At 41.4% G+C, this 25,310-nt stretch overlaps 1 protein-coding gene across 3 annotated transcripts in view; it reads left to right on the top strand.

Moving 5' to 3' along the window:
* Positions 1 to 23,963, top strand: part of GNAO1 (G protein subunit alpha o1) — a 100,653-nt gene extending 76,690 nt beyond the window's left edge. Inside the window, exons 5-9 of one of the 3 annotated variants that reach the window (XR_005557939.1) lie at positions 3,410 to 3,538; positions 4,115 to 4,244; positions 8,760 to 8,913; positions 17,193 to 17,346; positions 20,569 to 20,705. Coding sequence is in view for 2 of the 3 variants with exons in the window: in XM_039353820.1 (XP_039209754.1) it covers positions 3,410 to 3,538; positions 4,115 to 4,244; positions 8,760 to 8,913; positions 10,071 to 10,258 (601 nt within the window). In the remaining variant the exon portion in view is untranslated. Of the gene's footprint in view, positions 1 to 3,409; positions 3,539 to 4,114; positions 4,245 to 8,759; positions 8,914 to 10,070; positions 14,941 to 17,192; positions 17,347 to 20,568 lie in introns of those variants that run through there. The other 2 variants (XM_039353820.1, XM_039353819.1) reach the window with 2 other exon arrangements.
* Positions 23,964 to 25,310: the final 1,347 nt, after the last annotated feature.

Genomic DNA, 25,310 nt, shown 5'->3' on the forward strand with positions numbered 1-25,310 from the left:
CATTCTCCAGACAGCCATTCCATTTTTCTCCAGCAAAGTGGGTTCAAGGAGGCCAGGCATTTTATTATTATGGGTAATTTGTGAAATAAACCTCTACACAGCACTCTGCTATTCAATGTTCTTTTGGGGCTAAATTGCACCTGAGTAAAAAGAAGCAGAACGAGTGCAATAAAGCAGGGTATACCGCTGAGGGGGGGAGGGAAAAATCAATAATAGTGGCTATTACTATATCACTGTGTGATTGTAATGACTGCACGTTTGCCGATCTACCACCGATAGCTCACATACCACATTGGGATAAGATCTGCAGGAGATCTGGGCTGTGTTTCTGCCAGGGATCTCATGATATTGATGCAGAAATAACGAAAAAGAAAAAAAAACAGCAATTAATAAAGCCTTTTTTTCCAATTTTTATTATTTTATTTTCATTACAATCATAAGAAAAAAAATTCAGATACATAAGAAGTTAAAATACAACACACAAATTCTGACATTGCTCACCCATTTCCCCCCAGACCGCATCCCCCTCTCATCTCTTCACTTCCCCCTTCCTTCTTAATAAAGCCTTAAAGCAGGGGTCTTCAAAGTTGGCCCTTTTATGAATTGTGGAAGTCTCAACTCCCAGAATTGAGCTAGTCAGGATTGAACTCCTGGCAGTGAGCAGAGACAGCCTGCAATACTGCATTCTAATCACTGTGCATCATGGATAGATGGATGGATGGGCAATAGCAATACAATTTGACTTATATACTGCTTCAAAATGCTTTAAAGCCCTCTCTAAGTAGCACAACGCAGCTTCTCTCAACTTGCAGCTTGACAAGGGATGGTCCTCCCCTCTCCAACGCTTGCCAACTTTGGGCTTTAAAAACCCCTCATCTTTATGTAGATCCAGATACCTTCAAAGACCTCTTATTCTTGTTACTTCCAGCCTTTAGAGAAGCCTAAGCAGGTCCAGCCTTGCAAAAATACCATGTCCTCTTTTTTCCTTTTAGAAAGCTGGAATAAACCAATGGAGTTATCTGGCTGGTTTCCCCCCCCCCCCTCTCTAGCAGGGGAAACCCATTCAGATCTTTTCTTCTGCAGAAAGCTGCTAATGAGCACAAGTCTTCTGTAAGAGAAAGAGGGGGGAAAACCTTCATTTTTAGGTAGATGGTTGCCAGGGGTGCTTTCTCTTCCCAGCAATGGAAGAGGGAAATTGCAAGAAGAAAAGGCAAGGAGAGAAGAAAAAAAAGAAGGAAAGGGGGAAAGAGAAAGAAATGCTTTAAACATAATAAGCAGCATGAAATTGTGGGAGAAAGCAACAGCGAGTAAAGAGAAAAAGGAAGAAAGGATGGACCATGATGGACATGATCAAAGAGGAAACTTGTTCTGCTGAAATCTGGGCATGTTCCAATTTTATTTTATTTTTTTACTTAGTAGAAGTATTTATACATTGCTGTTTGGCTTGTTCTTAAAATAAGATCTATCTTTTTAAAAGGCAATAATTAAAATGCTGATAACCCTCTGGCTCAATCAGCATTTCTCGGAGCTGTGGGTGTCTTGTAGACCCCTTGACCTAGCAGTAAGGTCCTCCTCCATTCAGAACAGGTCACTGGTCTCAGAAATGTATTTGGATCACCACATTTTACAAAAGTTCCTAGCACTTGCCAAGAGTTGTCAAATCATGGAAGAAAGGATGGGGATCCTAGAGCAGGGGTTCCCAACCTGGCCCACTTTAAAAAGTGTGGACTTCAACTCCCAGAACCCCTCAGCCAGCAAGGGGGGGGGTGCATTCTGCAGCAATGGATGCACGCTAGTTGGGGAATTGGTTGATGAAGCTTTTAAAAGCTCTTGGCTTCATCAGCTCTCTGATTCAATGGATCACAATTGCCAATCAGGCAGGTCCGGAGATTTAGTTTGAGTTTTGATTCATTTGTTTGGAATGATGGAGAGTTTGCCCAGAACTCAATTTTTAGGATATGTTTGACCTAGCTCAACAACCTGAAGCTCTACTTCTCCTACTGCTACTGTTGGAAATCAGTAAACAGTTAGAATTATTGTTGTTGTTGTTGTTCTTATTATTATTATTATTATTATTTTGTGACTGTGATATTTAACTTTTCAAACATAGTCTTTTTGTTCCAGTTTAAAGAAAGAACAGAACAAATTTCAGATCTGGCAAGTTTATTTTGATTGTTTTGCCTTATAGAAGAAAACATATCTAGCTCAGGGTTGAACTGTGGGGTGCTTGGTGCTCTCTGAGCTTGGTTGTTTTCTTGCAGATGTTTCACTACCCAACTAGGTAACATCATCAGTGCTAGAAAGAAGTGGTGTTTGCAGAGAGGAGGAGGAGGAGGAAGATTGTAGGGTTTTCTTGCATATGTTTCATGACCCAGCTAGGTAACATCATCAGTACCAGAAGGGAGTTGGGTTTGCGGAGAGGAGGACTATGAACTCCTTGGTGCTCTCTGAGCTTGGTAGTTTTTTTGCGGACATTTCACTACCCAACTAAGTAACATCATCAGGCACTAGGTAATGAAAGATCTTGCCTTATTTTACGATTCACCCTGCAGTACTCAACTCAGCCACTGGAGGCAGTTAACATGATGTATAATAAAATAATATATTGTGTCCAAATATAATGCAGTAATTGAAAAGATCAGAAGTGGGTCAGTTCAGTCACTAAATTATGGGTTTGTGGTGAATTATAAAATGTAAAATAGAGATGAAGTAAACAGAGAGCAAGGGGAGGAAATGTGATAGCCGTTGTGTTGACTTGGATGCAAATGTAATGTTATGGTTCCGGCTAATGAAACACTTCAAAGAACTTCCAGGCATTTATTTTACTTTGCACATTTCTTGTGTGTTTGAGATATTAGGAATATGCAATATAGCATTTTACAGATTAGCAATAAAAAGACAAGCTCCTATTGCAAGCTGGTTACATTCAAAAATTCAGTCCAGAGCCATAACGTAAGAGAGTTTCCATCTTATTTTGGAAAAGAATGAATAAAGATTATCGGATTGTTCTAAAAACCTCCTAGAAGGGTTTTGTGAAGAGACCTGAAAAGAAAAAGAAGAAATCACTTCCTTTTATCCATGGAGGAGAATAATATTCTTCCTTGGGCATTTCAAGAAATTCTTCCATAGCTGAAGCAACATTTTTTTAAAAAAAAAATAATTTAATATCTTTATTTTTAATAAAACCATCTTTAATCTTACCAAAAAAAGAAATCTTAAAATCATAAGGTTTTCAGTTTAAGAAAGACTACAAAGGAAAAGCTCGTAAGATATAAAACATAAATAATAATTTGTCATAAATCGCTTGGTTTTGGTATTTATTCATTTCGTTCTGTCTTCTTTCAGCATTGCTAGAGATAGAAGCCATGTTTTTATCCTGATCCCTTCCCTTCTCCTTTTTGTTTTATAGCTATCTAGACTGCTTAGATCGAATTGGAGCTCCGGATTATCAGCCCACAGAGCAAGATATCCTGAGAACCAGGGTCAAAACAACCGGCATTGTAGAAACCCATTTCACATTCAAAAACCTCCATTTCAGGTGAGATGACGCATGAAAGAACTATCCTGAGTCTCTCTGCCTTCCACCACCTTGCAAAAAGCTTTGGAATCCTCTTCTAGTTTGGAAAATTATTTCCTATGGGTTTTATGAAACGTTTCCTAAGAAATGAAGTTGTCCATAGCTTACGGAGTTAGCCTTAAAATGTTTTTGACCTAAACTAAAGATGACAACTTGAAATCCAAATAAAATCCCGAAGTCTTTGATTTGGTCTCCAAAAATGGCTTTTCCATGTTTAATCTGACAACACAACAATAATTTACCAGGCTTGTGAGCTGCCCGTTAAGCTCCCAACGGCTCCCAATATAATAATCGAAGTAAAGAAATTCCAATAAAACCAACTGGAGGAAAAAGGCAAGAATAGCCGAAGGCAAAATGATGTATATGGAGTAAGCATATTAATTCTGTGAACCTTCATTTTGATCCATGTCTTATCCGTATCTTTCTCCTTCCTGCCTCTTCTTGAGAGCGCTGCTCTTGACCTGTCACTCAGAGGACAAGGGTGACTCTTATGTGCTAGGAAAAAGTAATGAAGATTTTTCTTTGTTTCTCCTTAAGACTGTTTGATGTTGGTGGTCAGAGATCGGAGCGTAAGAAGTGGATCCACTGTTTTGAGGATGTCACGGCAATCATTTTCTGTGTTGCACTGAGTGGGTATGACCAGGTACTCCATGAAGATGAAACAACGGTGAGTAATTCCCTGGCTAAAATAATCCTCTTCGGTGTACTGTATTTTGTTCGTAGCCACCACACCAACAAGGTCCTTTCTTAAACCCAAAGGATCTAACAATATTCTTGATTGCTCACATGTCTTCCTTTGATGCAACAGAGATCCCTTATCTATTAATCCATAGTTGGATTTAAGCCTCTCCATTCAGCGGGATGGTCTTAGCCCAGGTAACTCCAGAATTTATCCAGAACTCTTATCCTTTCTCATTGGTTATATCTGACCAGGTATCCTGATGAACAACAGGTTTTATTTTTTCAAAGAAAGAAAGGGGGGGGGACTCTAAAGAGTTTTAATTTTGATTCTTATTCTGCTGAGAGAGGGAAGGGAGGAAGACCCGAGAGATATGCTGCTGTCCAGGGTGCTGACAGGAAGAAAATGAAAGAACAGAACAGGTAGAAAAGAAAATATTTAAAAACAAACTAATATGAACAAAGGCCAGGTAGTGGCTTTTTATCAATCATCGGATCGTGTTTTTCTCCCTTATGCGCATACCTGAAAATCAACACCAAGTTGGAGAGTGTTTCTGAGCAGAAGGCTATGTGATACTAAGGAAAATATGTTGAACAATGATTCCATTTTTTCTTTCCTTAATGCGCTGTATGGAGGGCAAGGGACGTTAAATAGAAAAGTGGGAGAGTTACACGTGAAGGATGTCATCAACTGAACCTCTTGTTATTTTATTTATTCAATTTATAAAATATGTATTTAATCCCTGTGAAATGCAACATTTGGAGCAAGGTGGTTGGGCCATCAAATCTTGGTCTGGAAATACCCAGATTTTGCAGAGAGAAATGGCAGTATCTTTGTAAAAACTGGTTCATATCAGACGGCAAGATTAATATTATTCAGATTATGGATTACTGTATGCTGTTTCTCTGAACAACTGTGTAGAGGGGTGACAAGAAATTGTGAACTGGTGAAAACCTAACTCTTCTGATTCTTTCTTTCATACTTTTTTATGCTTTCAGCCAAAACGAATAAATATGGGTTGGGGGCAGAGTGAAGCTTGAAAATCCTAAGCTTTGCTTAGCTTTTATAGATCTGTTGTCTTTTTTTCTCAATCACAATTCCTAAGCATGTACAGAACTTAAACTTCCAACTCATTGCTTATTTTATAAAGTGCATATTGGCAAGTCCAACATTTTCCAGGTGATGTACAATATCTCCCAGAAATATTGAGGTTGCAAATCTTCAGCACATTGATCCTTCTTTCGTGTATATAAAAATGTTGTTATCTTGAATCATCCCGTCATGAGATTTAGGAAGCTTTCGGACAATTCTAGAAGTTTAAAATGATAAAAAGCAGACTGAAACAAGCAGCAAACAGGACAGAGAGGAAAAAAGTTATCAAATGAAGCTTTTATGATTCTTCTTTCAAATTCTGCTTCCTCATATCGTAAATCTCTACCGCGTGACTGTAGGCTTTGTGGATTTGATACTGCAAGTAGAAAACAAATACTTACCTAGAACCTAGACAGTGAATTTTGGATGTTCCTTGTGGTGTGTGGATTTAAAATGTCAACAGCCCCCTTTGCTTCTAACTGAAGGAGATTCAAGATTCAGCTAACTGTTTCTAAGTTGGGAGAGAACAAAATTGGGTGCATCAAGCTTGTTCTATGGTTTAAGAGCATGATTGATTTAAAGTCTTTGGATCTTATAATTAAATGGATTAGATCAAGAGGCAGGTAACCTGCTTTATAGATGTGGCAAAGTGACAAAGATCTATACTGAATGAAGAAAAGAATGAATGAATGAATGAATAAATTAATAAATGAATGATTAACTCAATATGCTAAACCATCAAAAAAATTAACCAAGTTGAAAAATAACCAAGCATAACATATTGTGCAAATATTGTGTGTCTATAAAACCATACATTGCAGAGTGTGATGTTGTGAGTTTAGACATGGGCGCCTTGTAGAATTCATTCGGGATATTGAATGGGTGATGATGTCAATGTGCCAATGACATAGATTGTGTGATTTGTGTCATGATAAACATGACTTCTCTTCCTGTGCTCTGCCCATCTGAAAATGCCAAGTTGGGCTAGTCAAAAGCAAACAAGGTTTAAGCTATTTTTGTCCTATGAGAATGTTCTCCAGAAGTTAAATTTGCGGTGGACTCAAGCTCTGAAAGAATTGGTATTTACTAATTAATGGGGGGTCAATTTGCCCAGGCGTGGGACGAACTAAGAATGACGCATCAACCTAAATTAAAATTATCTAAATGGTCATCCAGGAGCTTTTAAAAGGATCTTGTGGTTTTGACACAGAGCTTATTATTTTCCCTCTACCCTACTTTACCTGTGGCTATAAAAAATTCAGTGGAAGAGATGAAAAGTTTTATACAATCGTGTTTTTTTTAACATTCTATAGTACTTCCAGAATCTCTTTATCATTCCAATGTTTAACTCAAGGGTCTTCAAACTTAGCAACTTGAAGACCTGTGGACTTCAACTCCCAGTTGCCAAGTTTAAAGACCCCTGGTTTCACTGAAGATTCTAGTACATTTCCCACAACATGTAATTAATTCACATTAACCTAGTCTTCTGGTTTTCACCATTGACTCTTTGAAGCAGACAATGAGTTTCCCTTGCTTTCTTGCGTAGGGAAAATGCCCCCATTTTCACCATCACTTTAAGTCCTTCACATTTTGATGAGCCTTTAGTGGGCTTCCAAGGTTACCTCATATTTGTTGAAACTTGATTTGAAAATCAGTGCTTTGATGGCTGCGTTGAAAAGCTCTGGTTGGGTTTTAGGTTTTTTTTAGAGGGGACAGGGGTTGGTGCTACCTCGGGAACCTTCAGCAGATCTTCCCATCACCTGAAAAAAGTTCTGTCTTTTCGTGTCTGTCCTCTTTGTCTGGTTAATTACAATTGCAATTTGTACCAGCCGCATTCAGCAGGAACTACAGCATTTGACCAAGACCCAAGACAAAAAAAAAAAAGATACCTCTCTGGTCTAATATCTGCTTTGCTTCTCGATAACCCCTATGACTCTCTGGGTTGGCTTCAACCTCCGTTATGGCTGCTCCTTTCTGCTATTCCATTTCCACCTTCAGCCTCTCGCTTCCAACTCCAGCAGGCTTCTTCACCATCACTTTCCTTGGACTGATCTTATCTAACAGAACAAAGGCAAAAATAATGAGGTTTTGAGAGACCCTCCCAATTTGGCAGGTATGAAGCTTCTCTTGAACTGAGAAAAACCATAGAGTTGAAAGCAACTGAAGGACAGGACATCCCCCAGGCTGATTTTGCTGTGAACTAGACCTACCACCGTATGCCATGTACCTTGTTGCTACTTAACTGATGCATTGATTCTGTTCTTGTTAATAATCATGTGATCACTTTATTCACATATCCACATATTGATATTTCATGCATGCATTCCAACTAAAACCACATTCCTCTCCTTCTTGCATTTGAACTTGTGGCATTATTGGAAAACACCAAATTACAGTCTAATCTAATCTTTCCGCTTGAGGCATGAACTATAAACTTAATTAATCGATAAATATTAGCATTATTCTTAGGTATTGTCTTCCTAGTCCCTTGTCCTTCCCTTTCCTCTTCTTTTTTTTCTTTTGTCCTTTGTTTCTTTTGGGATATGATTTTGAGCAGACCCCCTTCCAAAAAGTATCAGCTTAAGGACATTAATATTAAACCAACGAACTAACAAATGTTAAATGAAATAACAAAAGGCCAAATCTCACAGCAAGATTATTGTCCTGAAGAGTCTTCTCCTCTTAGCCTGCTTTCAACTCTGGATTAATTCGAGGGTGTCATGCAGCCATCCTTGGTTAATGTCTACCGTCAAATACCGTCCCACGCAATCAATGATGATACGGTCAACATTTTCACTGATCTGTTCTAACAAACCTGCATGATTTGCACTTCAGCTTCAATTTGCAGCCTGTAAGGGCAGAAACAATTCCTCCTCTCAGCCATCCAGATGCATGTGCATGGTGAGTTATCTGAGATGGAATCCTGTTTATTTTTTTTCCAGAAGTTATTATTCAAAATATTTAGCTCCGTTAAAAGGAAAGAAAGCCACGCGCTTCAGTGCTGCTAACTGAAGCTCACATCTATACCAACTGCGTCTCTTTGGCTTGTGTTCCTGCAACACACTTAACTGTTATTGAGTAGACCCACTTCCTGGGTTCACACAATGAATTAAAGTCTACCCAGGTCAAACAGATTTGGTGAATTCAACATGCGAAGCCATTAAAAGAAACTGACCAGGGTTAAAATTGATCCAACTGAGCATCTTCTAAACATGGTGTTTAAGTGTGTTGTAAAAACCCAGTTGTCATATATGTACACATTTTTTTTGTATGTAAATATGGGCCATATTGCACCCATTGTGGTCTGCTTCCTTTTGAGTTTTTTTCTTTCTTAATTTTAGATGCTTCGCTACATGTTAAGTTGGCTTTGCAAGCACCCTGGCCTGACACATTATCTCTTTTATGTTACAGAATCGCATGCACGAATCACTGAAGCTGTTTGATAGTATCTGTAACAATAAATGGTTCACAGATACCTCCATCATCCTGTTCCTCAATAAGAAGGACATCTTTGAAGAGAAGATTAAGAAATCCCCATTAATTATCTGCTTTCCAGATTACACAGGTAAATAAAGCACCTCCTTTCATTTTTTTTCAAGAAGAAATATATGCAGGAAGAGTGTCAGCCGCCACCTTATGTTTGCTTGTGCTTCGCTGCTATGCGGTGACAGACTGCCATGAACTGTGGGGAGGGGAAATGAAGGAGGGAATGCTTGGGGAAATGAAAGTAAGTGCTGAATCTCCTCAAGATGCTGCCTCAAGGTCACCCAGCTGGAAGAAGGAGCGAGCTGCATACCAAAGTATGCTTGGACTGACAGTCATGAAAACATCTTGCCTGAAACCTGATTGCTGATACTGGGATGGGCAATGAGAGACAATTAAGGGAGGGAAACGTAGATACATTTGATCTCTAATAAAACTACACCTTTCTCAACAAATGGAACCAAGGATCATTTCTATTTAGGCATTTGAGTAGCGGCAGGTCTGACAAAAGAGTATTTTGCGACTTGCCACTTTTGCCCTTGGTTAAGGCAAAAATTCCCAAACTATGATCCACAAAGAGAGCAGATGTTGTATCTCAATTGTATCTGAAAGGGCTAGGGAAAAATCAAGACTAAATATGGCCCCATAGCTGATTAAATCATATTTGGATAACAGACTCGGAGGGGGATTTGAAGAGGCTTAGAATTACAAACAGGAACTTGCCCTAAATCCAACATGGGCATAATATGGATGCCGTTGCTAGTTAATACTTTTCTCTGAAAACAAGCATTAGCTAAGTAGAAGGTTTTTTTTTCTTCATTCTAGCCTAAAGTCCCTGCTTTGGTTGCAGAACAAGAAAATTTATTAAGCATTTTGCTATCATCACCAGCAACATTGGACTAAAGGAATTGCATCAGTCCATTAGACGCAGGGGTCCTCAACCTTGTCAACTTTAAGACTTGTGGACTTCAACTCCCAGAATTCCTCACCTCAGCCTTGCTGGCTGAGGAATTCTGGGAGTTGAAGTCCACAAGTCTTAAAGTTGACATGGTTGAGGACCCTGTATTAGAGGACCCTGAAACTTCAAACCCTTCTCTTTCCTCATCATTCCTCTCCTTGACTGGTTGGTTCCCCCCCCCCCCGTCTGCCAAGGGGAGCCAACATTAACAGCCACTTCTGGGAAATGGGGGGGGGGGGTCAAAACATACTTTTTTTTGGCTGTGTTTCTCTCCCTTGCAGGACCCAGCAATTTTGTGGACGCAGTGACTTACATCCAGACGCAGTACGAGAGCAAGAATAAGTCATTCAACAAGGAGATATACACACACATCACCTGTGCCACAGACACCAACAACATCCAGTTTGTTTTTGATGCTGTAACTGATGTCATAATTGCCAATAATTTGCGTGGATGTGGACTATATTAAAACCCCTTCCTCCCCCCCCCACCTCTAGAAGAATCTCAATTCATTGCGTTGTTTGATTCGGTCTCCTTACTCTTCGTATGTAGCCCTAAGACCCATCAGTTTGTTTCCGATGTAAGGGTCAGGGAGCATGGGTTGTGCACTCCACTTTGGTGTCTTGTGGTGGGGGAAAAGATCTTGCAAATTGCTCTCTGTGCCCGCATTCACTGAGTTTTTCTTCACCGCGTACACGTCAAGGGATAAAAGAGCAAATAATCAGCTCTGGAAATGCCCTGAAGAAATTTTCATAAAAATTCCTGTTGCTGATTCTGCAAATTTTGCTCAAACTTGCCACTCTTATTTCCATTTTTCCATATCTCCTCCTCTGCCTTTAAATTCTCTGATTTCTTTTTTTTTTTCACAAAAAAATTAAGACGATAAAAAAATAGATATTATTATTATTATTGTTGTTTTGGCTGATTTTTTTTTAAAAAAAATTCCATTGTTTCTCACTCTCCCCCCCCCTCCAATCTTTTCCCCTCCATCCAACCTGGACTTTCACGTCTTCAAATTTTACTGCTTTTCCATTTCTGAAATAGATTTAAGCACCTGAATGATGAATTTCAAGAGCAAGAATTCCGTGTGTTGATTTTGCCATGCAAGCAAACCTACACAATCCACACATTCAAGGAGTAGGCAATCAGTGGCCAATTCTTAAAACTGATAAAAGAGCAGCCAGTTTTAATTCCCAGAATCAGAGGTGTCTGCAGGATTCATTGTTTTCATCAAAATTACAAAAAACCCACTGCAGTGCAAGTTCCTTTCCTATGTCTGTATAAGGTCATACCTGCACCCAAAAGGGGCGGAGATTTTCCTGAGGTCACACCTGCAAACAAAAGGGGTGGAGCTTGTAACAGCGTTTTAAAACACATCCTATGGGTACCTCTGACAGGATCCTGGGAGCTGAATTGCACACATTGGGAGTTCCTCAGCTTGGCAAAAACTGTAAATAAGATATCCTGTGCATTTAAACTATTAGCAGTTATGAACCCCTGGGCAGGATCTGAAAGAGAACAAGAGTATTAAGAATGAGTTGATAAACAAGCTCTTTTCCTGTAATTAGTATATATTTAAAGCTTTTTCCCCATTTGTTCAGTGATAGTTCCAACAGCTTTTTAAAAAAAATGACGACTGGTCCTCACACTTACAACAGTTGCAGCATTCCCAGGGTCAGGTGATCAAACTTTGGATGCTTTGCCAGCCATCGTTTATTGATGAGTGTTGCATCATAAAGGCAGGGTACAAACCACTAAATACGTAGGATGGTCCACCACCGTGTCCAACAGAATTCCTCCTTATGGTCCAAGGCAGTGTTCCTGGCTCATAGATAGATTCATCAGGTATCATGATGGTCAGAGTGAAGAAGAGACAGTGGAGATGGGAATCTGGTTGGAGATGACAAAGCGTGTCAAAAGCGCCAGGTGAATAGAGCAGAGGGCAAATGACTGCAGGAAATAAGGGAGTAAATAGATGAAGGAAATACCAAGCAAGACAGATAATGAAGCTAAGCATTATGCAGAAGATTCCTCAGTTTGAACAAAGGCAAGTAGAAAGTCCAAGGAAGTTGATTTTGGAATGGGAAAAGTAGCAAGAGACACATTCAGAGGCCAGGAGGAAATGTTTAGTAATAGTAATAGTAGTAAAGTTGGAAGGGACCTTGGAGTCATCTAGTCCAACCCCCTGCTCAGGCAGGAAACCCTACACCATTTCGGACAAATGGCTGTCCAGTCTCTTCTTAAAAACTTCCAGTGTTGGAGCATTGTTTGTAAAACCTACTTGGATTAGGTTCTTCAGAGGTTGTGGGTGCTCCATCACTGGAGATTTTTAAAGAAGAGATTGGATAACCGTTTGTCTGAACTGGTTTTGGGTTTCCTGCCTGAGCAGGGGGCTGGAATAGAAGACCTCCAAAGTCCCTTCCAATTCTGTTTTTCTGTTAGTCTTTTAGATGGTTATGGCTTTTTGGCCACCCAGTAGGACTTTTTTGAAACCGTAGAAGAATGTTAGTTTTGTATGCATCTGTGGAAGGTGGGTGGATAAACTGAATCAGAAATATCAGGTAGAAAAACAAAGATCTTCTTATTGTACCGGGCTCCATTTCCTTATAATCCACCATCCTCACCGTTAGCTCTGCTAATTGGGGTTATGGGAGAGAGGTTCAAGAGATATGCTGAAGGCATCAGATTGCCCTAGAGAAACAAGATAATATAAAGTTGTTTCAGCTAATGGAATTCAGGGGAACGGATGAGAGCAGAAATCATGAAGAGATAAGATCTGAGATATGAGCTTGACCTCAGGAATCTGTTGTGGATGTTCGGCAAGGTTTTTCTAGAAGTGTTCACTTTTTGAGTCCTCAACAAAGCCCTGTTAAAATGTTACAGGTCATCCTCGACTTACAACCACAATTGAACTCAGAATTGCTATCTTGCTAAGCTAGATAGTTAAGTTCTTTTTGCCCCATTTGACCACCTTTCTTGCCGAAGTTGTTAAGGAAATCATTGCAGCTGTTAACTTGGTAACACAGCTGGTAAGTAAATCTGGCTTCCCCAGTCCCCATTCGCTTGTCAAAAGGTTACGAAAAGGGATCACGTGACTCTGGGACACAGTGATGGCCATAAATATGAAGCTGTTGCCAAGCGTCTGAATTTTGATCACGTGATCGCATGACTGGAGATTGACCTTGAGACAGTATAGGTTCTCTGGTTGAGCAGGAGGCTGGACTAGAAGACCTCCAAGGTCCCTTCCAGCTCTATTCTATTCTATTCTATTCTATTCTATTCTATTCTATTCTACTCTACTCTACTCTACTCTACTCTACTCTACTCTACTCTACTCTTCCATATTCTATTCTATTCTGTTCTGTTCTGTTCTGTTCTAAAAAAGTAAATAAGAAAAGATGGGGACTGAAGTAGAGGAAAAGAGAAGGAAACGCATTCAGAAATGGCAAAAACAGGCTTCAGCTGGAGCGGAGTTGAATTTAAATGCTGTCTTGTTGGAAATCTAAATCTGAAACTAAGTCTTAAATTCAGAATTTAGAATAACAACTTCTCCTTTTATTCAATTAAAACTGGGGTTCTGATGGGGTTGAGCTAGGCATTTGATAGCCGGTTGTTGTGGCACCGGATGAGAAGGGGTGTTTTGTTTTTATTCTGTTTTTGAGCCACTATGGGAGATGGGCGGCAATATACGTTCTTTAAACACTTAAATAAATAGAAATAAAATAAAAACTTGGTTGGGAACTTACAATTACTGCAACTGAACGTGAACAATGGAATCGGCGTGTTATTGGAACATGTATCTGGGTATCAGGGGCTTAACTGTTGAAGAGCAGGGCTGAACTTATGGGTTTCATGTTTAATTTTATTTCTTTATTTCTTTTTTTCTAACTTAATCCAAAATATACAATGGACTAAGCATTCGTGTAAATCGACTGTCATATTTGGAAGCTGAATGGAAAACATTGCCTAACTAGTCGTATAGCCGGCTAATATTTTGATAATGTTCCTATCAAATATTTTCAGAGCTGTAAAGAAATCTGTTCGTTTGCTTGTGCTTTGATGCAAATTCACATCTGATACTTCCCTGAATGAAGACCCAAATTGAAAGATTTGGAATTCAATTGTATCTCTAGGGCGGTGTTTCTCAAAGAGCTGTGGTGGTGCAGTGGTTAGATTGCAGTATTGCAGGCTAATTCTGCCGACTGCCAGCAATTCGATTCTCACCAGCTCAAGATTGACTCAGCCTTCCATCCTTCCGAGGTTGGTAAAATAAGGACCCAGATTGTTGGGGACAAAAGGCTGGCTCCATAAACTGCTCAGAGAGCAGTTAGCTGCCAGTCCCCTGATCTTAACAAATGTCTCACTTAGCAAAAGAAATGTTGTACTGAAATCCGTGCCAAAATATAAGGGGATGGAAATGCTTGTTCTGGACTCGACTCTGTGAATGTGGACAAACGTGTTTGCCATAAAAAGTGTGAAACAGCTATTGTAGAAATGCATCATTGATACCCCTACTACACGTATGTACCCCTGCTTGACTTCGGCAGCCCTACAACTTTGAATTCTGATGGTTAGGTGAGATGTGAGCTTTATAATGTGGTTTTAGGTGAGGTTGTGAAGTTTTGAGAGCTGTTGTGGTGAGGTGAGCTGCAGTGTTGCAGTAACTGATCAACGTAACCATCTTACATTGCCTTCAGATCCCCCCAATGTCTTAATGGTGGTGGTATTTGAGGTCCATTAGAATTGTTCATTGTCCCATGTTGAAAAGGGGGCAATGCTGTTTGTGCTGTAATATCATCAGCTCGCCTCGTGACTCAACCGACCTGAATTGCATACTGACATCACTGGATGATGTCATGGTGCGCCTGTCATTTTGGTAACACTGTGGCTTGTAACAAATACCCATGACACCAGACTGAACCTCAAAGCCGTAAATTGCTGGTTTTTTTTTATCTAGGCACTGCGGAGAAGTGCTGTCTGGAAGATGTTTTGTGTTAACGGTTAAAAGCTTACTAAGTAACTCAACGCTCGCGGCAGATAATGTATCCTGCAATCCTATTTAATAATGATTGTCCAAAGAGGGAGTTTTGCTAAAAAGGTTTGAACTTTCCAAAAGAGATTTTACTCTCTGTGTCTGTATAACATGTTGTAGCCCCTTGTAAGGGTGGGGTAGGGTGGGGTGTACAACAAATGACTTTTGGCCTCTGCGTACCTTAGGAATCTGTTTTCAATTTTTCTTCAGCACTAAGATATAATTGATACGCTAGATGAAGGCTGCCTTAACCCATCACAGTAAGCCATAACGTAATTTCCTTCCTTTTAGTCTAGATTCCACACTTATGGTCCACAAACTCTAGTTTATAGGTTTGCGTGGTGTGTGAAGTCAGCAAGTTGTGCTTTGTGTATTTTTTTTTCTTTTAATGACCCTGTAATCCAGCGGCCCGGTTTCTGGCATGCCACAGACCGGTGCCGGTCCACAGAGCAGGGGTTGGGGACCCCTGCTATAATCTCTTACATTTCCTAGTTTGGATCAGGATCAGGGGAGCTTCACCATTTGACTGCCTTAAACCTAGTTTGGGATTATGCTATAGGGGAGGCATGGCAGAAGGGGGCATGTGACTCAAGGAGCCTCATGCTGCATGCCACAGCTTTCCACCCTTTTCTGCATGCCTCAAGATGCATCGGCCCAAGGCTGCTTTTGTAATTTTATTTAAAAAAAACATTTGATCTGGCAGAAGCCCTGTGTTACACTTTTACTCTGTTTTCCACCTCAACAGGGCATAAAATCTCATTCCTGATTTTTGGCAGCATTTTGCCAATATTGAATAAATCGTTGGGATTCCAGCACTGGCCATCCCAAGTTGTTCGATCAGAGCTTTCCGAGATAAATACACCGGAAATTGTTTTATTGGGCTTATCACTTGGTGCTTCAACAGGGGGAAGCATCTGAGCAACCTTTTCTGAGCTTGGAAGCTAAATAGGATTGGGCCAGTTGGGTCTTTGATGGGAGACCTGAAGAGAATTTCAGGGCTGCAACTTAGGATAGGAAGTGAAAAGGATGCAGGTAGAAATCAATGGCAAAGCGTGTGTATTGCAGTGCATTGTTATCCTCTACTGCCCAGAGTTCCCTGGAAATGGAGTGGGTTATGAGCATCGCTAGATAAATAAATAAAATATATGGCTGCCAAGGAAATTGCATGGATGTGTCCATGACTTTCCAGGGAGTTGAGCTCAACACAATGGCATCTTTGCCTCTACAGGTATTTAATGATTTTCCCATTCTGTCTCAGTAAAAAATAATAATGGGTCTGGAGCCAATCTGGAGAGTCCTATGCAACCCTGTAATATATTATCTTCTTGATGTTTGCCGATTTCCTTTTTTTCCTCCCCCCCCCCCCCCATCATATCTCTTCTTTCTTTCTTTTTTCCCTGCTGGCTTCTTAAAATGCTTTACAGAGAGAACAGTTCTGAAAGAGACAGGAGTTTGCTAATTCTGCAAATCAGCTGCAGAATCTTTTTATTCCGATTTTTCTGTTGGTGTGTTTGATCGACCACAACGGTATTAAATGATCATTTTGCATGCTGTGTGTGAATGAGCCTCAGTCCAATCCTAGAGTTCTTTTGATTCTTATTGTAATAATTTATTGGCTGTCATGTATTTATTAGTTACCAAATGTTAATAAAGTGCCAGCTCTTTTCTAGTGTGCGAGACGGTTTATTGAGCTTTCCTATACAAAGACAGGGTGGTGTGGTTGCTCGCGGTTAAGACGTTGGGCTTGTCGGCTGGAAAAGTGACAGCCCAGGATTGAGACCCAAGCGTCATGCAAGGGAGTGAGCTCCCATTACTTTCCCCACTCCTGCCAAGCTAGCCGTTTGAAAACTTGCAAATGCATGGACATGCAAGAGAAGATAGAAAGGAAAAGAAAAGAAAGCAGCGACTTCTGACTTTTTTCAGTTCCTCAATCAGGTGTAGCCTTTTCCTGATTCTCACCAACGTTATTGTGTGAGGTGAATTTTCTGGATGATTTGAAACAGAAAGAAAACCAGGAAGAAAGCATCAGGACTTCCCAAAAGCGAAAATGGCAGCCGTGACCTCGTACTGTTTTTTTTTTAACTTGTATCTCGTGCTCTAGATAACGTAAAAAAAGGAGAGACGCTTGAAGCTGGGGACAAAACCCAGGTCCTTCAGGCGAATGAAATTAACCTCCAATTTTCCTACTTCTTCTGCATCCTAAAATGATCATTCATCCAACTCTCGTCAACGGGATTCTTTAACTTTTGTTTCCTTGACAATTGTTCTTTTCTCTTAAGCTTAACTTGGTTTTTCTTTCTCTCTCTCTCTGTCCCTCTCCAACCCCCTTTTTTCTCCTCTTCTGCCATCTCCTTCCTCCCTTCCGATGCAGAACCGCATGCACGAGTCTTTAATGCTCTTCGACTCCATCTGTAACAACAAATTCTTCATTGATACCTCCATCATTCTCTTCCTCAACAAGAAGGACCTGTTTGGTGAGAAGATCAAAAAATCACCTCTCACCATCTGCTTTCCTGAATACACAGGTAGGAGGGCTCTATCTGGGATTCTCTAGATCAAACGTATCAAACACAAGGCCCGGGGCCGGATGCGGTTTCATGTGGCCTGCGAAGCCATCCTGGAAACAGTGAGGGAACGGCCCCCGCTGCCTTGGCCCTGGCCCAGGCCGGCCGGGAGCCAATGTACAATTTTGTGGTGGCCATCTATGCTGAAAAGTATTCAGTCTTAGCTCCACAAGGCAGTCTGGAAACAGGTTGGTGCCGCAGGTGCTTGAGGGCCAGGCTGGGCATTTGACCTCTGCTGCCCAGGGCTCCGGGCAGCCCACGCCACCATCCAGCCCCCCCGCATGGCCTGAGAGGAACAGTGAGGCTCCTCCAGTGGACCATGCCTTGGCACTTGCCCTGGTCTCATCCCCTTCTGCCAGAGACCCTCAGATCTGTCCCACTCCTGCCCAGGTACCCTTGACGCAAACAATGTAGAGCTGTCCATGCCCACCCAGTAGGCCACACCCACTCTGTCCATGCCCACCCAGTAGGCCACACCCACTCTGGCCACACCCACCCGGCCCCCCAAGGGCAACCGCAATGCTGATGTGGCCCTCAGTGAAATTGAGTTTGACACCCCTGCTCTAGATTTTCAACTTGGACAACTGTGCTGGCTGGGGAATTCTGGGAGTTGACGTCCACACCTCTTAAAGTTGTCCAGGTTGAAAAATACAGCTCTAGATTTGCAAAGGCTAAACAACCCAAGCATCCATATGGGAGGGGAACTGACATTTCAGACACTGTGACAATGAAGGATATCATTGTGGCTTGTACCAGACATCTAGAAATGTTGGACCTCACAGTTCAAGCAGAGTCTCTTGAAACATTAGAGAACATTCTAGCATGAAGGTCCTTGGTGGTGGTGCATGGTTAGAAGGCTTTATTGCAGGCTAACTTTGGCTACTGCCAGGAGTTTGATCCTGACCGGCTCAAGGTTGACTCAGCCTTCCATCCTTCTAAGGTCGATAAAATGAGGACCCAGATGGTTGGGAGCAATATGCCGACATTGTAATCCGCCCAGAGAGGGCTGCAAAGCACTATGAAGTGGTATATAAGTCTAAGTGCTCTTGCTATTGCTCTTAATTCAGCCCTGTTTCCAAGACATTTCTTGTTGTCTTCTAAAATTGTGGAACACAACCTTAATAATAAGAATAATAAAGTTGGAAGGGACTTTGGAGGTCATCAAGTCCAACTCCCTGCTCAGGCAGGTAACCCTATACCATTTCGGACAAATGGCTGTCCAATCTCTTCTTAAAAACTTCCAGTGTTGGAGCATTCATCGCTTCTGGAGGCAGGTTGTTTCAGTGGTTAATTGTTCCAACTGTCAGGAAGTTTCTCCTTAGTTCTAGGTTGCTTCTCTCTTTCATCCCTTTTGAATGTGCAGATTCAAAGTCAAATCAATCCAATTCAATCCAATTCATCTGTACAGATTGGGGTTGTTGTTTTTTTAAAAAAAGTCAGCTGGGATTTGCAATTCTTTGGGCTCCAATCAGAAATAGCCTGTTTGCATAACTGCTAAATTCCCTTCAGTCTCTAAAATGCAGCCAATTTTTTTTTTAAATCATTCTGAAGGCATCTACTTTAATTTCATTTAATAATTCAAAGATTTGATTCAGAAGGATGAATGAAGAGTAACACGAATGCTTGTCTAACAATGAGGACAATTAACCAGTGGAACAGCTTGCCTCCAGAAATCGTGAGTGTTCCATCACTGGAGGTTTTTAAGAAGAGACTGGGCAGTCACTTGTCTGGTATAGGTTCTCCTGCTTGAGCAGGGAGCTGGACTAGAAGACCTCCAAGGTCCCTTCCAGATTCTATTCTATCTTAGCCTTAGACCAGTGTTTCTCAGCCTCAGCAATCTTTAAGAAGCAGACTTCAATTCCCAGCATTCTCCAGCCCGCCTGGCTAGGGAATTCTGGGAGTTGAAGTTTATGCATCTTAAGCTTGCTGAGGTTGAGAAACACCAGTCTAGGGAGTTTTCACTCTTCTATCCAGCTGTTGGCAGAGGTGCAGTGGTTCCGTGGAATGCTAACATGTTCTGATATGGGCGTTGTCTTACCTGGATAAGGTTCCAGAATTTTAAAAATATAATTTAAAATAGCCACAGGTCACAGGGATAGCCAGACCTTGCAGGATCTTTATGGTCTGAAGTGAAATTTGAAGCATGGATATAACCTTTTAAAGAACTAGGTTGTTTTGGGGGGGCACTACCTTCTTTGTACATAAATGCACCAGAGTTGGCTTCTGGTTGTTTAAAATGTCTTCCCTCCTCTGTCATAATCACTAAGAAGCATCACTAGTGCAATTAAGAAATATCCAGGATACCAGGAAAAAGGGTTTCAGTCTTGTGTTAACATACTGGAGTTTGGAACTCTGCAAAGATTCCAGGGGGAATGTTCGAGTGATGCTTCAAACCAAAGACGCCTGTAGTTAAACTTTGTGAAGTAACAAAGCCCTGGTCTTCTAGAGAACAACACGCAGTTGCTTCACTTTGGGTTGATTTGACAGTCTCCTCCAGAGTGAAAAGCAATTTCAGGCTTCTGATGGTCTCAGAGGGGGCTGTCGGAGTGAGTTTGAGTGGGTCAGATGACATCATGGCTCCACTTCAATGAAGTGAATACAGTTGGCTCTGCATCGTGTCTTGAATGGAGTCCATATCCCAGAGGCCTTTCGGAGAATGCATGCAGGGGAGGTGGAGGGGGGGGGGGATGGGGTTCTTTATACTGCAGAGAATCTGTGCAAAAAATAAACCTCTTTGCACAAACTGCCCTAGAACAAGGTGACCGCGTTTAGCAGAAACTCCTATCCTGATTATTATTTCTGAAATGACGTGTGAACGTGATTAGGCTTTACAACACTTGAGAGAGTGACTGGCCTATGGTCACCCAGCTGGCTTTGTGCGTAAGGCAAAACTAGAAATCCTAATCTCCCGGTATCTAGCCTATGCCTTCACCATCACACCTGACTCTCAAACCTGGGTTAGGCTTGTTCAAATAGATTTGGGCACACAAGCCATCTGCCAGCACCTCCTTCCTAGGGCTGAGAGAGAATGACTGGCCCAAGGTCACCCAGCTGGCTAAGGCAGGACTAGAACTCAGAACGGCCTAGCTTTTAGCCTGATGCCTCCCCACTACACCAAATTTTGCCGTCAAAGTTGAATCACCCTTCCTAATGACCCCGACATGAACTCTTCCCTCTCCGCAGGACCCAACACGTACGAAGATGCTGCAGCGTATATCCAAGCACAATTTGAAAGCAAAAACCGTTCGCCGAACAAGGAGATTTATTGTCACATGACCTGCGCAACAGACACAGGCAACATCCAGGTCGTATTTGATGCCGTAACCGACATCATCATTGCCAACAACCTACGAGGCTGCGGCTTATACTGACCCCTCCCCCGTCCCTCTCCTCTTTCTCCCATCCCATCCTGTATAGCAAGCAGCATATTTGGAAACAATCACAACGAGAGGAAAATAATAATAACATATAATAAAATATTTGGGGAAAAAAGGCAAAACAAAGTGCGAGTCTCTCTCTCACACACACACACACACACACACACACACACACACACACACACACACACAGTAAAAATGAACCATGCAAGTCGGTAACTAAAAAGGCATCATGATGATACAGACAGATGCACATGGAGAAGCAAGTTTTATTTTTAAGTTTGCCTCAAAGGATTCCAATATCCCTACCAGGAACTTAGTTCTTTTCTATTTAGGTAACATGATCGCAGATAATTCAGCCTCTTTTTTTTCCTTCCTTCCTTCCTTTCTTCAGGAAACATAGAGAAAAATAATAATGAATAACAGAATGATAAACCAGTTGATTTTTCTAAAGTGTCTAGCTGCATCTTTAAGAATGTATTCTTCTGCAAGTTTAAAAAGGAATCCGTTTTCTTTTAACGAAAATAAAAATAAAAAAGTAGCAACGTTATTTTTTTAAGGCATTTATGCATAGGGTGCTTTAAGGAAAGGCTTTCTCCCCCCTCCCCTTAGCTCTAAAGGATTCTTAAAGATACCGTTATCTATGGAAAAAAATTCCTTCAAAGTACGTTACCAAGAGTTCCCCGTTTGTTGGTCCCATCAGCTTTGGAAGGGTTAAAAGCAAAGGAAGGCAAAGGGAAAATTGAAAAACGTGCACGAAACACAGGCCTCCCCTTCGTCTCACAGTCTCTCTCTCCACACCGGAAAGCCACCTCACCCTACCCTTAGCCTGTTAGGAATCCCTTCCTTCTTCCCAAGCTAAAGTTGATAATTTGCACCTTTCTTTTTCCTGTATGGGTTAACATTCACAAGGAGAGACCAAGAAAGAGAAAAGTTCCATCCATTTGAAAGTTGGAACTACAACATTGGCCCTATCAAGTGAGGAGAGGATATTCTTCCTTGGCTGGCAAGGACAAGTTCTTATCAAGGAGAAATGCGCCACAAAATTATTACAACATTTATTAAAGATAAACGGTTTCCCTGTCCGACTCTAGGGCACGATGCTCATCTCCATGTCTTGGCCAAGAGAGCCAGCGTTATCCGAAGACATTTCCCCGGTCATGTGGCCAGCATGACATCACGGAGCGCTGTTACCTTCCCACCGAAGGGTTACCTATTTATCTACTCACATCTGCATGCTTTCGAAGTGCTAGATGGGCAGGCAGGACTACCTAGAACCAACCTAGAACCAATAACATTTATTATTTGGCTGTAATTAGGAGAGGGGTTCCTTTTAGTGCTTCTTTGGGGTATCCCCATCCATGCATGCAACCCCGCATTTGTGTTCAGGGCCCAAACCATCTTCTGACCTTGTCTGTCTTTCTAGAGTAGACCTTCTGCTCCCAAACTCCAGCCTCAAGGTGACCCAAGCTTTTTTGCATTGCCTTGATGTGTCCTGCTGTGTTAGAATCGTGGCTAGTTTTGTGAGATGCAATGTAAGGGAGTCTTTGCCCAACTCTTGCTATTTGGGAGGCAAACAAGCCAACTCCAAAAGAGAACATGAGAATAATCAAAAAATTTGCTCGACATAAGTGCTGGGGAAAAACAGAAGGAGTCCTCAGGTCCTTCCTGCTGACACATGCAAGCACCCAACCACACCTTCATATCTACACACAGACTTACCTACATGCCACCTTTTGCTCGCTCCCTCTCTCCACACACACAAAAAACACACCAATGGGGTGGACCATTTCTGAGGAAGGCAGCTTCCATCCGAGATGGTTACGATGGCCCCATCAGAGCCTTGATGGTTAAAAGGGGCGTCTTTGTTTTGCTTTAGTGAATGTTTTTTGGAAATTAGCCAGAGGAGCTGCAGAGTTGCCCACCTCGTAATAGGCAATAGAGCAAAGGATCCAGAAGTTATGGGAATTTTGGTCTTGCCTCCCAATCCTTCCTCCCTATCATAACAGGTGCTGTTTTTTGTCCACAAGACACGGAGAAAGGGAGGCACTACGACCAATACATTTCCCACACCTTAGGTTTGAAACCAACACGAGATAGATTTAGATGCACCAAGATGGCCAGGAGATACCAATGGGCAATATCCAGGTTTATTTTCATAGTCACAGTCATTGCTATACATATTTGCAACCCTCTCCTACCCCTTGATCCTCCATGGAAGTCCTCTCAAGGCCCCCATGGGCACAACCATCATTTTAGGACCGGCCAACAAAACGGGGTACGTTTTCTTTGGGGGGGGAGGGTTAATAATGATTGTTCTGCTTGTCTCGTTGATTCTCTGGTTTTGTATTTCATTTCTAAAGAAGCACAGCTGTCACTGGTCCAAGGGGCCGAGATTCTCTCTGTGATCTTGTTTTGATGTTTGTTCTGCTTCAAAGGCCACTTTGTACCAAACACCCGTTTTCAGTCCTTTTTTGTAGAAACAGGTTAATTGAGCTGGGAGGATCTCTTTTTTTGTTTTTAATTCCACTCTCTGAATCTGATTTCATTTTATTTTTTTAAAGTTTCCATGCTCCCTGTGAATCGATTTTTTCATCTTGCTTTTCATTCCCTTTTTCCTCTCTGCCAATCCTTTCGTTTTGTGGTGGTATCCCTCTCTCTCTCTCTCTCTCTCTCTCTCTCTCTCTCTCTCTCTCTCTCGTGGGGTTGTTTGTGCTGCAAAAACAAACAAAAAAGACAAAAAAACTAGGAAAAAAGATATAAAAATTAAAAACAGACATAAAAAGCAACAAAAAATGAAAAAAAAAATATGAAAAACAAAACCGAATGTAGTGTTTCTATTATTTTAAAAGCCACCATTTTCATGACCAATGTTTTGTCATTTCTACTCTGATTAAGCAATCAGAGATCTTCACATTTCACCTGTCAGAAGTACCTTTGCTGGAAAAAAGCCAATTGCACCCTTTTTGATTAAAATCTGGAAAAAAAATACAGAAGAAAACTAAACGTATATATACACACAAACACACACACAAAAAAACAAAACCTAAACACATCTCTAAAAAAAATGCCAGATCTTTCTAAGCCTTTCTATTACCAATTGGTGAGGTTTCTGTGATCTATTAGACACTGCCAATTTCTTTCTCTGACTAATGGAAAAATTCATGTGTAGCTTAATAAAGAGAATGTTTGTCTGTATCACCAAGAGTCTTCCTCTTTCTCCTTCTGATTATTGTTTAGCTGTGGTTTTCTTTTGGAGAAGACATGAGTGTGAAGGCATGTCCTAAGGGTTTGTTGACAGTCCTCTTATCTTTCTTTAATCTCTTGTTAGTAGGCCAAATTAAAGAGAGGACCACCTTGGGCAGGAGTTGATCTAGAAGACTTCTGTGCTCCCTTTCAATTCTATGATTCTAAGCCCTAGAACTATAATTATCTCACAAATGTATTTAAGCTACTACCATGCACTGCTCTGGTTTCATGTATTTGGGGGCAAGGGAAAATTGGTTGGGTTGCCAAGTTGGTCACTGTCAACTGTCCAGTTGGCATTTTCAGATAAAGAAACTCTTGGGAGAGAATTAACTGTGTTTAGCCTAATGAAGAGAACACATAGGGGAAACATCATAGCATCTTCCAATACTTGAGGGGCTGCCACAGGGAAGAGGGTGCCGATTTATTCTCCAAAACACCAGAGGGTAGGACAAGAAGTAAACAGTGAAAGATCATTAAAGAGAGATGCAATCTAACACTAAGGAGGAACTTCCACGGTGAGAACAATTAAGCAATGGAACAACTTGCCTCCTGGAGTTGTAGATGCTCCATCGCTGGAGATTTTCAAGATTGGATAAGTGTTTTGTCTAAGATGGTATAAAGTCTCCTGCTTTGGGCAGGGGATTGGACTAGAAGGTCAAGGTCCTTTCCAGCACTAGGATTCTATGATTCTCAGGGATGGAAGTATGATAAGAAGAAGCTGGCAGCCGAGATATTGAGTAATTTAGAAGTGTGTGACCTGCTGTACCATCACCTAGAGCAGGGGTCTTCATACTTGGCCCTCACGTGCCTGGCTGAGGAATTCTAGGAGTTGAAGTCCACAAGTCATAAAAGGGCCAAGTTTGAAGACCCCTGACCTAGAGGGAATGGGACAACTCGCCGCAGCCAATTCACCATGGTCAACTCACCACAGCCAAAGCTCAACTAGCAGATCCATTCTCCACCCTCAAAGCCCTTCCAGTTCTGAACAGTTGCAGCCCTGTCCCTAAATGGCAAGGGACATTTCCCCTTCTGTTGTCCTAGGACAGTAGTGGCGAACCTATGGCACGGGTGCCAGAGGCGGCACTCAGAAACCTATCTGTGGGCACGCACGCCGTCGCCCCAGTCCTAGGCCTTCAGCTGGGTTTCATAAAACCTTTTCGCTTTAGGCCTCATCCGCCATCTGCAAAAAAAAAAAAAAAAAAGTTCAATCAGTCAATTTCAACTTTTCATGGAAAAAAAAAAGATCTTGCAAAGTTGGAATTGATTGATTGAACTTTTTAGTCCCATCCAGTCTGGTGT

This window comes from Crotalus tigris, unplaced genomic scaffold (genome assembly GCF_016545835.1).
Source record: "Crotalus tigris isolate CLP2741 ecotype Arizona unplaced genomic scaffold, ASM1654583v1 scf7180000018525.42219311030:4301911, whole genome shotgun sequence".
Taxonomy (NCBI): Eukaryota; Metazoa; Chordata; class Lepidosauria; order Squamata; family Viperidae; genus Crotalus; species Crotalus tigris.